Here is a 12,852-nt window from a genome sequence, read left to right as displayed (position 1 = left end):
TTTACTTTTAAATTCGACGTTGAATAATGATTTGTTCGACTAGGGACCATTTAAGAAACCATTCGTCCAACTATTTCTCGATATCTCGCGAGAAGGGATTAGTTTGACTGACAAATGCATTACGGATAAGTCGGCGCTGACTCCACTGACTCGCTTATCAGAGTCACTGAACCTTAAAGTCAGATAAGTCCTTTTCAGAATTATTCCGACAGTTCTACAGACTGCGATTTCTTTAGAAAGGAGACGAAATATGCGTTATTAGATTGCAGCTCAATGGTATTTCTAAATGGTATATAAATGATCTTAATTCTGTCGTACAAGTTCAATATTAAACCCGACTATGTTTTGGTTTGTACGAATTGAATTACATTTTTGATGTGAAACATCTATAGCCGCACGTAAAACCGATTTCTGGCGTGGCGACGCATGCCGTGCCACGCACGCTATACGATGGTATATATATATACAGTCTATATGCAGTAGTGTGTACGGTGTGGCGACGCGTCGCCATGCGGATCGTAATATTTTATTTTATCATTATGACATATTTAGTTCCTATCACAATATTGCATATTACTTTTACAAAATAATGTCGATGTTTCACATCTGCCACGCGTCCCGTGACAGCTCACATTTTTTTTTATTTTCATTTTATATTTTAATTTTTCTCTAGGGTGGTGTCAATCTAGACTTGGGTCACTACGACATAAATCTTCCTGTTAATATAAGTAAATTTTGGTGAGATCTTGCATACCACGAGACATACGAGAGTAAAAACAAAATTCTGATATTTCTGCTCGATCCATTAATGGAATGTAATGTAGAACACACGTTTGTGTAACATGTTATAGGTGTAGTTTATGCGTAGGTACTTGGGGATTGGTATAGTCACTTACTCTAAGTACTAAAACTTCTAGCAGGAAATCCACTGATGAGAAACTCTCATCAGTGGATTTCATGCTAGAAACTTACGTCATTTATGATATTCCATAACATAATATTACGACCTCTTAGTTCAGAAAGTATAATATTTACATGATTCGTCTTTTTGTCGCATCAATGCCAATTATAAAATCTTTTTCAGTTTTGTATCCACCGTAAAGGACCAAACTTCTATGAACTGAAACTCGAGGAATATTTTATAATGATTTCATTCAACAAAAGACAATAGTGCTGTTGTTAAATCATGCGGAAATTTTAAACTACAGGAAGTTATCAGAATTTATGCAATTTCAAAGTTTTATAATGGTAGATATTGGAGCAGTTCTGAGAATTCTCTCGACTTTAAGTTTCGGGAAAAGTCGGGACTCCTTTTAAAATATATCAAGCTATTCAGACTGTAAGGCGTACCAAATAATGAGACATAGATTCGCTTGAACAACATTACTCTCCGCAAGGTAAAAAAATCGTAGCTGAGGATCAAAATAGCCAACGAAATAATTCAAGAACCAAAATCGAAGAATAAACATTAAGATAAATTACGTTTACTTAAACTTGTTTATAACTTCTCTATAAGTTATTCTAACCTTCACTCACAAATATACCATGTCTTAAAATACTTAGCGAAAGAATACGTAATAAAGTGCTCCATCAAAATGCGTGCGAGGTTATTATTTCACCCCACAAATTTGAATAAACACGCATAGTAATTACTTTCGTACATGTACTGAGGCGGCGTTCATTTTTCATGTACATAATATCGTATCGGCGTATTGCTTTTTTATGGTAAAAATTATATTTATAGCAAGTAATGAACAAATGGTAGGATTGTTGATGACGTGTGGTCAGAACTGATTTATTGTGAGACGTTGCCAATATACTACCCTTGGTATTTAAGGTCATTTACGAAGAATTATTTGCGGCACTGACAGCCATTCGCTCGGCGGAGAGGCACATTAAGAATAATGAAGAATTGTAGTTTGTACCTACGTTGTATTGTAGTTTCACTTATTTAGTTACTATTTACATTTTTAAGCATATTCGCGTCAAGAGACCAACTTTGTAACCAACTCAAAAGAATTCGACGAAGATCGACATTTAAAAAATACTTTATATCATAAATTATTTAATTTTGAAAGTAATATTTAGATAGATTGAGTATTAATAACCGGCGATGAGAGATTTCCGTTTGTTCCACATTTTACGTTACCGATTTATTTTCGAGTGATAAAAAGAAGCGTCATTACTCAGCTTTCGAAATTTACAAAGATAGGGTTATCTGAAGGGAGTATCAGGAGTGGCGGAAACGTTGCCCTATCGCGTCTCAGGAACACCGAAGTGTCATTATTCTAGTCGAAGATACAAAGATTGGTAACGAATACGACCGATTATTTAGGGTTGCCGGGCAATTTGTTACAACCTTTTATTAGATTGACCTGTATGTAACGGAATTTTTGAACTCGATTTTTACCCACTTTGAAGCGATTAATTTAAAATTCTGAACAATTATCAAGAACCGATGACATACTCGATTATTATACTCGAGATTTATCATTAATTAGACTCCGTTAGTAATTGCAAATTTATTTGGCTTCCGGAATTTCGTTCAGGGAAAGAAATTGATGTAATTCTTGATGTAAATAATTGTAAGTAGAACTTTTTTATTCCAACTGGTCTACATATTTTTGTAATGTTTGTGTAAATCCGTTTTGTTTGTTTGGCCGTTTGAACTCTTTCTCATTAATTAGAGGCGTGGCGATCCAAGATATAATGTGAACGGTGTCAGCGGTCGCCGGCAGTCGCTACTAAGGACGACAGTCTTGTAAAAACATCGGTGATCGTCAGTGACCGTCGGCGACTGCCGTCTACTATCTCGTCCTGTCATTCGTCGCCGGTGAGGGCTATCGCTGGTATATTTCAGCATGCCAATCAGGAACAGCCCCAACATCAATTGTTTTAATAAATTTTATTGCGAGTGCCACCCCTACTTCCAGTTGTTTTTCCTACGGCTAAGTCAAAGATTGATGGGAGTTACTTTGCTTACATTTCTCCAAAAACCTCGATGTGTGTTTATCGACTCCTATTTTTATATATTATTATTTGAGCCAGAGTATTCTGTTGTCATTGAAAGTCAGCAGGGTACCTCATTTATATAAATTGTCGGTACTAAAATAGCCGCACAAACATGAACTTATTTTATATTTATTTTGTGATTTATATTACGATATATACGTGTATTACAAAGTTACTTTGAAGGTAGTTGAACACTCAATGGTTTGACTCCGCCGGAACCACTGCCACAGCTATTTTTTTAAGAGTAGTAGACGAGCATGGGAAGTGGCTACTGCCGCCCATGGACATCTATAATTATACTCGTATATTATATAGGGTTGATTAACCTCAGATAAGATTAGATTCTCACCTGAGGTCAGCCACAGATGCGCCGCTATCCCTGAGGACTAAGCTGGAATGTGTCGGATAAGTATGTCTGCCTTACCACACTAAGCTACTTCTTGCGTGCTAAGCGCTGTTTAGTTTTAGTTTGGATGTGTACGAGTCTTATTTCGGTTAAAAAAATATCATAACCGTTTATAGAAAGCAACTGAATTTTGACAAACACCTTTGACAGAAAAGTTCTTACGTTCTTAAAATAAAATAACCCTATGGAGTTCTTACTTACTTACAAGTTATGTACGTTAAAAGTAAACATTGAGAAAAATAAAGAGATTTTCGTATCGAAATATTTAATTTTGTATGTGTATGTAGTTCGAATGACAATACTATAATTTGAAAACTTGGAGCACATCGTGTGATCAAATCAGAATTCTTTGGATATTGTTAGCGCCTCAAGTTTATGCCAATATGTTTTGTTTTGGCGAATCCAATATAAAAGGTTTGATAACGAGTCTAAGCACGATGACGATAGAAAAGCTTGTTACTTGTTGTTTTTCAAAAAATATTTTCTATTAGCGTAAGATAGTATTGAATAAATCTTTAGTTCTTTAGGTAGTAGTACTGTAGAATAGGTCTTTAAGTTTGTGAGACATAAAGCGACCAAAGACTTAATTGAGTCAATTATGAAGAGCTAATTAAAAAAGAAAAAAGAAAATAAGTTTTTGTCCCTAATCTTAGATTAGGTACTTATTCAGTAATCTCTGATTAGGATTTGAAAAGGGTATTTCCAATTAACGTCTAATTATGACTTTGTATAACAGACTACAGATTGTGAAATTATTTTCAAAATGATTAAACCCTAACCGCAATCAAGACACGTAGAGGCCTCGGGGTGGCTTAAACGAAGTTAGCACAAAAGTTAGGGATGAAGAATTCTTTCAAAAAAAGATCGATTCTTGAATCGATTCGAATCGAAATGCAAAAAATCGATTCCCAAAAAATCGAGGCTTAAAGAAAGAACACTCAAACACGTATCCGCCAGCAAAAAATATTAATAACATATTCAACCAACTTCGAAAAAATCGACTTGATTTTCTAGGATGAAAGATCGATTCATTGAATCAATCCATTATTGGAAATCAATAAAAATAAATGTTTTTTGGCCCAAAATGTAAATTCATCATTTTTAAAGATGACGATTGGTAATTGGTTTGTTAATTTACAATAGTTACCGTGTAGTAATAAAAACCGTGATAGTGTAGTGACTAGAAACTCGGTCTCTTATTCGGGAGGTCCGAGGTTCGAGTGCCAAGCCACCTCCGGTTTTTCAAAATTACATGCATATTTAGAAAATATTATCACTATTTTAAATGGTAACATCGTGACGAAAGTTATACGCTTGAGATTTAAAAAAGTTCTAAAGGGTGTACGAAGTCTACCAATCCGCAATTGGTAACCTGGTAGATTATGGTCAAAACCCTCCTCACTCAAAGACTCTTATAACATCCATCAAAAAATAATCGACGGGAGACTCGAATACCTACCACCATATTATAGTCAGCGCCAAACTGCTCATCCGCTCTGAAGTTGTTGCGAGCAGGTGTAATCATACAATTTGCTATGGTGACGCGATTCATTTCTATATTCAGAGCGGACTAGCAGTTGTAAGCGGACTATACTTGCTTTTACATTTTATTTTTGACACATCAGCGCCACTAAGCTCCTTAGCATTTTAACTAAGGGCATTGTTAACAGGTACTTCCGTACTGGATCCATTCTTCGATTAATCGATCTCAGCTCGCCATCCCTAACAAAAGTTGCGTTACTTCGGAAATGTCACGACTAATTTGTTAATTCAGTGTTTTCAAAAAGGGTAATCGAGTTATCTTAATCAACATTCATGCGGCTTCCATTGCTTCTCAAATGGCGACAATATTTTAATTTAGTTCCAAATTTTTGGAGTGAAGAATAATTTGAATATGTTTCTTCTGTAATTTTGAAATTACAGCAAAAATGTTTGCATGAAATATTATAGTTTTAAAGCTTCTTAAGATTCTTGAGGAACTTACAAACTTTTAATCTTAGATCGATGTCGGTCTCGATACCGGTCTGGCACGCAGAGAGTTCCGGGTTCTATTCCCGATCAGCCAGTAATTTTATGATGAATTTGAGAGTTTGTTTCGGATTTAAGGTTTATGTATACGTTTTGAACACCCGCGTGGCTCAGCAGTCACCATACCGTGACGCGCAAAGGGTCCCAGGTTCGATTTCCGGACAGCCAAAAATGATGAATTTACATTTCTGTTTCTGTAGTTTCTGTAGTGTGTCTGTGACTATAGAAAGCGTTTTTGTGTGTCCATAGCATGTATGACACAGTGACTTTATAAGCTAAAGAAATTAATATATTTACAGAGGTTTTTCAAAATTGAGTAAAAGCGTTATGTGTTATGCCTCTACTATCGAAATACATTGTAATAGGCACATGTAGGTAACCCAAATACACCTCTTTAATTTTACACAACAACAATTTTCGGTTATAACGCTGAAATAATTTCTACTGAATAAATCATTTTCATTTGGCTCCGATTCGTGAAATGCTTTTCCGGAATTTACCAAATACATAATTAAAGAGCGATGGTGGTATAGGCAACTTAAATTAACTGTGTTTTGTATTAAGCGGAATGCCAAAATGTATTAAACCACATAATAGCAGCAAAATTGTAAATGTACATGTCTTATTAACGAAAGAAAACTTCACAAATAACATACGTGTAGCTAAGAGTATAATCTTGAGTATAATCTTGAAGGTGGTAGAACCCTTTGCGGTTCGACTCCGGCGGCACCACCGCCACACCTATTTCTACCTAATAACAGCAGTGTTAGGCGCTGCTGTGTTCCGGTTTGAAGGGTGTGGTAAGGGAGACAGACTTTTCCGAGGCGTTCCAGCTTAGTCCTCAGGGGTAGCGGCGCATCTGTGGCCGACCTCAGGTAGAAATATCTAATCCTATCTGGGGTTGATTACAGATGTCCATGGGCGGCAGTAGCCACTTACCATCAGGTGGACTGCATGCTCGTCTGCTATTCCTATTTTATATAAAAAAAAAAGAAAACTTCACAAATAACATACGTGTAGCTAAGAGTATAATGTTTAATTTTTTAATAATGGGAAGATCTATCCCCTCTTAGCCTGTAAAGAGGTATAATATGGTCTTGTACCACCGGGACAACTTTTTCGAGAAGCTTCGGAGTGATCGGTCGCGCTCGCGCAATTTTATCGTTTTACGGATCTCCTCTCAATGAGTCCACCGCGTGGGCAAGTGCAAATTGATAAACTTCAAATAACTTTGAGAACTTTTTAAAGATATATCATGTACGTAGATTTCTCCATAATAATTTTTACACCGTTAAAATGAGTGATTATTCATTTCTAATGCGCACATAACTTTGAAAAATCAGAGGTCTGGGATTCAAACCTCAGACCTTTCGATTAAGTGGCAGCCTTTCAACCAGTAGGATATCATTATTTTCATGATGACGATGTTGACGTGTACATGACTGTTTTAGAACTTTACATAAAAAAATGTAACACACTTTTCTATACGGTTAGGAATACGCAAGTTAGCGAAGATCTTATAAATCCCTTACTACTATTGTTTTGATAAAAGAAAGAAAAGAATAAATTGCATTATTTCTGATAAAATGAATATAACTTTTGTTTATCTGATTCATGTGTAACTGCTAACTGCAATATAAAAGTAATCTAAGACGAAAACTTTTATGATAGAAAAACTCTGAAACTCAAGGGATCAGACATATTTTTGAAGGGAAAACAGTAGTTACCCTCGGCTAACTTGGAAAATCCCGGAACTCCTTCAAGGTAAAGGTAAGGTAAGTTTCAGGTGGTAAAACTGATTTACGAAAAATATTTACGTGAAAATTTATTATTTACTAGATGCGCCCGCGGCTTCGCACACGTTTTAAAAAAATAACATGACATACATATAACTGAAAATTTGTACCTTCAGTGAAATTACAGTGGCGCCATGTGTCGAAAATTGGTCGTACGAACTCAGAAATCTTCGTGGGCTCATGCACAACAACTATGCTAAACATCATCACAAGATCAAATGAATAGTTTACGATTCTATAAAATACAGACAAACATTTATTTTTATATTTATATATAACAAGTGTTAAATAAAGTGTTAAATTTTGAAGGTGGTAGAACCCTTTGTGGTTCGACTCCGGCGGCACCACCGCCACACCTATTTCTACCTAATAACTGCAGTGTTAGGTGCTGCTGTGTTCCGGTTTGAAGGGTGTGGTAAGGGAGAAAGACTTTTCCGAGGCATTCCAGCTTAGTCCTCAGGGGTAGCGACGCATCTGTGGCCGACCTCAGGTAGGAATATCTAATCCTATCTGGGGTTTATTATAGATGTCCATGGGCGGCAGTAGCCACTTACCATCAGGTGGACTGCATGCTCGTCTGCTGTTACGAACTGTTACTGTTTAGAAACCTACCGTTTTTGGGTTTTACCAATAAAACGAATAATTAACGTTATATTTTTATAAGTTATTACGAAGATTATCAGTAAATCAGCAACAAAGCAAGGGCGGTAATAAACGAAATGATTCATTGTAACTATCACATGTACGAAGAAAGGCCTACCTAGGTAGCACTTAATAGAATCGCCCCGCCAAAACGACTCTGTTATCTGATTAAGGGGAGTGTGGATTTGGTGAACTGGGCCAAAAAGGTGTTGTCCCAATTCGTTCATTAATGTTTTTTAAGTGAAAACTTCTTTCCGCGCGTTGAGTTTTTTTTGGGTGAACAGAATGAATGAATGAACGAATTTATTTATTTGTAAAATCATGCGTTTATAAAGTAGTTCATACATAGTAATTGCGTTCGGTATACTCTACCGGTTGATCCAGTGTACAAATCTTTGTTTTATTCCTATAAATAAACATTACATAGTCGTCCATTACAATTTAAATAAAAATTTCAAAGTGTTATAAATATTTATTACAATATATTGTCAATATAATTAAATTATGGAACTCGCGTCACCCTCACCGATGGATTTATGATCAAGGATTAAAGTTTGAATTGTTCATTAACACTTCTTTATAAATCAAAAATAATAGCCTAATACCTTGACGATACAATTCACAAGTTACTTATTTTTCTCTTCTATCGGCAGTCCTCAAAAACTGCCCCGTTTTTTTACCTAACAGCGGAATATAATTTCGTTCGAATGTATGTAGGTATGTATGTACTTGTACCATTCTTTACGAGGTGAAATTCCGATTCTTATAAATAATGCGAGTGAAATAAATATATTTTGAAGCACTCGGTTCTTTCTTCCTTTTTTATAATAATTACTACTTATTTTATTATTTTTAAATAGTAACATTCTAACTTGTGTGGTGGTACCAAGGATGTGGTTGCAGACCGAGAGATAAACAAATGACTTTATTAAACAAATAAATATTTTGTAATATTTATTTTCATAACCATACATTCCATGGCCATAAGAATATTTCCATGAATGTATTATATATGCCATTTATATAGATGCAAAGTGTGGAAAGGGATTCAGGCGTAATGGAGTCGAACCCACATAAGGGAGTTCGCATGTTTCTATCCCGTAAGCGTTTTATTTCTTTATGACACACATAAATCAGGATTCGTGATATTAGAGGATTTTTCTTATGAGTGATAGTGGGTGGAATGAGCTAGGCATTGTAATTGAATATGAGGCGTTTTTGTGACTTATGTAGATGTCAATGTATTTTTGTAGTCTTGTCCTGAAAGAGGTATACGAATATGACACTATGAATTTCAATGTAAGAGTTATTAGAAAGAGAATTCTAATGGGACTAGTAAAACTCCTTGAATGAAAATATTTTTAAGCTAAAACAAAGAGTGAGGGGCGTTTGTTACATGAGACTAATATGTACTTTTTTAACTTAAAAATATGTAAGGCTCTCATGAAAATAAAAAAATAATTTATGAATCACCTACTGGAGATATATAAAAGAAATATTACTTAAATAACTATTTATTAGTGTCGATATAATCAGTGCTACTCTAACCTTTTTGTTATAAAGTGAACCCTTACGGTAGTAGGCAAACATTTAATATATTTTATTGATAAATCTAAAAAACAAATCATATTTTTTGTGTAGTTTTAGCCCTTCGAATTCTGAGAGGAGCACGGTAGCTTATGTGTTTTAAAAATAGGTACTCCCTTTTCACTGACACTACAAAAAACACGAATTCGGCCAAAACTTTCAATACATCGAGAGATTAATCAATATAAAATATTACTTACCATCGGGGACGTATACATTGAGATAGAGACAATCCTCCGAGTAATCCTTTTTCCTCGGCTCCTCCATTTGCCCCTCCAGTAACTTCGTAAAGAGCTCATCGTGTTTCGTTAACGGATTCTGTATATCTTCTTTCTTAGGGTCACTCTGCATACAATCCGGCGCGTAAGTAGTCGCATTCCTGACTCCCTCCCACTTCGGCAAATCAGTAAACTCAGGAGGCGTGAATCTTCGAAAATCAATCGGCGGTTGCGCGTACGGTATTCCCAAATAAGCAGCTATTCGTTTAGTCCGAAACCTTGTGATGTAAATACCCGCTATAGTTCCCTGATTGGCCAGGATTATCTGCTTCGGCTCACGAGCAGACAGCACTTCGGCCGCTAAGATAGACAGCACTATCGCGCGAATCATCTTCGCTTCGCAACTCCACAAACAAACGACTGTGCCATTTGAATTATATCCGATAAATGGAACGGTTCATTTTGAATTTCGATTCTTATAGTTCCTTTGTTTTTTATTTACACGTGCACTGACTGAGGGTGGTGGGTGCTCGTTGGAAGGTGGTGCGTTACTGTTACCCGTGCAGACTTCGGCTCGTAAACAGTGGGGCTGTCCGTCGTTATAGCGACCAAGGAATTGCTTTTCAGCGCTAAGACGGGGTAGAATTGGCGTTCATTATTTTCTAAACAAAGAATGATAGATTTGTTATTGTGTAAAACAGAGAGGGCGAAAGTACATGTGATTAAAAAGTAAATAAATAACAAATATGCTAAATACTAATATGCAGTATTACAAGTTTCTCGTTTTGGTGTTTTATCGGTTTTGTGCATCTCATAAATAAAATATATTCATAAGCTGTCCATTACTACTTTTAATTATATCGAAGTAGCGAATGAGCAAGCAGTCCTCCATATGGTAAGTGGCTACTGCCGCTCAGGGAATTCTGTAATCAACTCGCGATAAGATTAGATTCCTATTGACGGTTCGCAACAGATGCGTTGTTACCCTGGAGAAATAAGTTGGAAAGCCTCAGGACGTCTTATCCTTTAAACCAGAATACAACAGCTCTTAACATTGATATTATTAGGCACAAATAGGTGTCCTTCCTATCTTCTACTTACTTTTTACTGCATTTAGAACACCAGCTTTCCAAAACATCAAATGCGAATAATGACGGCAATTTGCGAGGAAAATCCTATCAAAATCGTGGAAATTCGTATCAGCCACGCTTCGTGCCTCGTTCATTTATTTCCTGTTCCAATCGAAACCTAATTTTATATCCTATTTGTAACAAAAAGGCAAAAAGAAACCGGATACGTGATACGCTCAGACTTGAATTGGCGAAAAATATCAAAGAGATCTGAGTATAAATGGATATAATAAATAGTTATCTAATAAATTATCGTGTGATGTAATACGATACTAAAAGATGCGCTTATATGATTTCCATAAATATATCACAAAATATCTATGGACCGGTTTCTAAGAAAAAATATTAATGTTGGGAAAATATCGCGAGTAAATATCGCGCTTGTAAGCATTTTTTGGTAAGATTTGTTGCAATTCTTTATAAGTTGATTTGTAGTAAGTGTCAATACTGATTGAGATTATCGATTAAATAAGTAAGTCAGTATCCACATGTACCTAAACGCTAGATCTGCTATAGGCTAGACGACGGTGGAGTTAAGAACCATACCATACTCTAATGAAAATGAAAAATGAAAATAATTTTATTTATTTATAATAGTTACATCAGTTATCCATTGTTGGGGCCTCTTTTTAAGTATATTTATATCTGTGACAGGAAACCCCGCTCTTCCATAGCATAATTAATACAAATAATATTTATTTAAAATTACAAATTTTCCTCACTTACTTACTACGTGTGTACGCGTTTGTGTGTGTGTGTGTGTGTGTGTGTGTGTGTGTGTGTGTGTGTGTGTGTGTGTGTGTGTTTGTGTTTGTGTGTGTGTGTGTGCATGCATGTGTGCGTGTGTGTGAAATTCTAATAACTCTACCAATCAAATTATGAAGTAACAGTATCATTCGTGGTCAACCTACTATATTCTCCTTGCTGGGTACCCCTCTTTAAGTGAGAAAGGTTTAGGCCAGAGCCCGCAGCGCTGGTCAAATTCGAATTGGTAGACTAAATCATTTGACATTTTTGTAAAGAGTTCACAGGCGTGTAAGCTCCTTCCTCGCTGTTGTCGATAATTATTTTCCATTACATTGTAAATGGCGATGTAAATGCCATTTCTACACATTTGTAATTCAACAAAAGCACACAGCTAGTCGAAGTCGCGAACAGATCGCGTGACTGAAAGCTGAGCTTCGGAGTCATTGCATTCACCACTACGTACCCTCATCTCCCCCTATATGGGTCAATGCGACCCAATTATTGATTTTGTGTTCATGCCAATTGGGGATTTGTTTAAATTTGGTTGTGATTAAACTGGCCGCTTGCCAAATACATGTTTGTTAAGTAATATCGAGGCAATACTCAATAGCCATAGAAAATAGCGGATAAATACAAAGTTTTAGTTAGTCTCCGATTTTATTTTGAAGTTTATTTCAATTTTAGTAAGGAAACTGGAATAGGAATACTGTGCTAGGAGCTCAAATAAAATAAGAATTTTAACACAGATTTTTTAAAATTAGTAACTAACTAAGTTGGAACATCTCGTGTCAGTATTACCGCAAACTAAAAGAAAAGATAGAAACAGATGTTATGGCATTGCATTCGATGCATAAAGATTTCTCCTATCGTATAGTAGATTTTTTTAAAAATCCACGCTACTTTTTAAAAATCCACTACGTTAAAACTTATAATTTTATACGATTTCATATTGATATTTCAGCACAAATAATACATTTAATTATGCAAAGAGTAAATAATGTTTTCTTGTACGCTAATAGCAGCCATAGTACTGTAGCCTGCAGCCACTGCAAAACTCTTTACTATATTTTATGGTTTAATAGAACTCTGTAAAATACAGGTATCTGCTGCCAGGGAAACTACTAAGCTTTGTGTTTTTGAACGCAGTACTTTGCAATTAAATAACCCATTGTCTACGCAAAAGTGTATTTGTTCTAAACATTATCCATTTCTAACAAGAAAATCCCACACGAAGAACAAGTGACAGAAGCTTTATAACCGCGCGGGGAATTTCATTTGCTCTCTTC

At 35.7% G+C, this 12,852-nt stretch overlaps 1 protein-coding gene across 1 annotated transcript in view; it reads right to left on the bottom strand.

Moving 5' to 3' along the window:
• Positions 1-10,220, bottom strand: part of LOC140753842 (carboxylesterase 1E) — a 30,489-nt gene extending 20,269 nt beyond the window's left edge. The window contains exon 1 of the mRNA XM_073088643.1: positions 9,672-10,220. Within this exon, the coding sequence (XP_072944744.1) occupies positions 9,672-10,080 (409 nt within the window). The 5' untranslated portion in view covers positions 10,081-10,220. The remainder of the gene's footprint in view (positions 1-9,671) is intronic.
• Between the last annotated feature and the right edge of the window lie 2,632 nt (positions 10,221-12,852).

Source organism: Epargyreus clarus, unplaced genomic scaffold (genome assembly GCF_041222505.1).
Source record: "Epargyreus clarus isolate Ecla_fem2 unplaced genomic scaffold, WU_Ecla_fem_2.2 ptg000027l, whole genome shotgun sequence".
NCBI lineage: Eukaryota > Metazoa > Arthropoda > Insecta > Lepidoptera > Hesperiidae > Epargyreus > Epargyreus clarus.
Note: the sequence above shows the minus strand (reverse complement) of the source record. Positions and strands in the feature narration are given on the sequence as shown.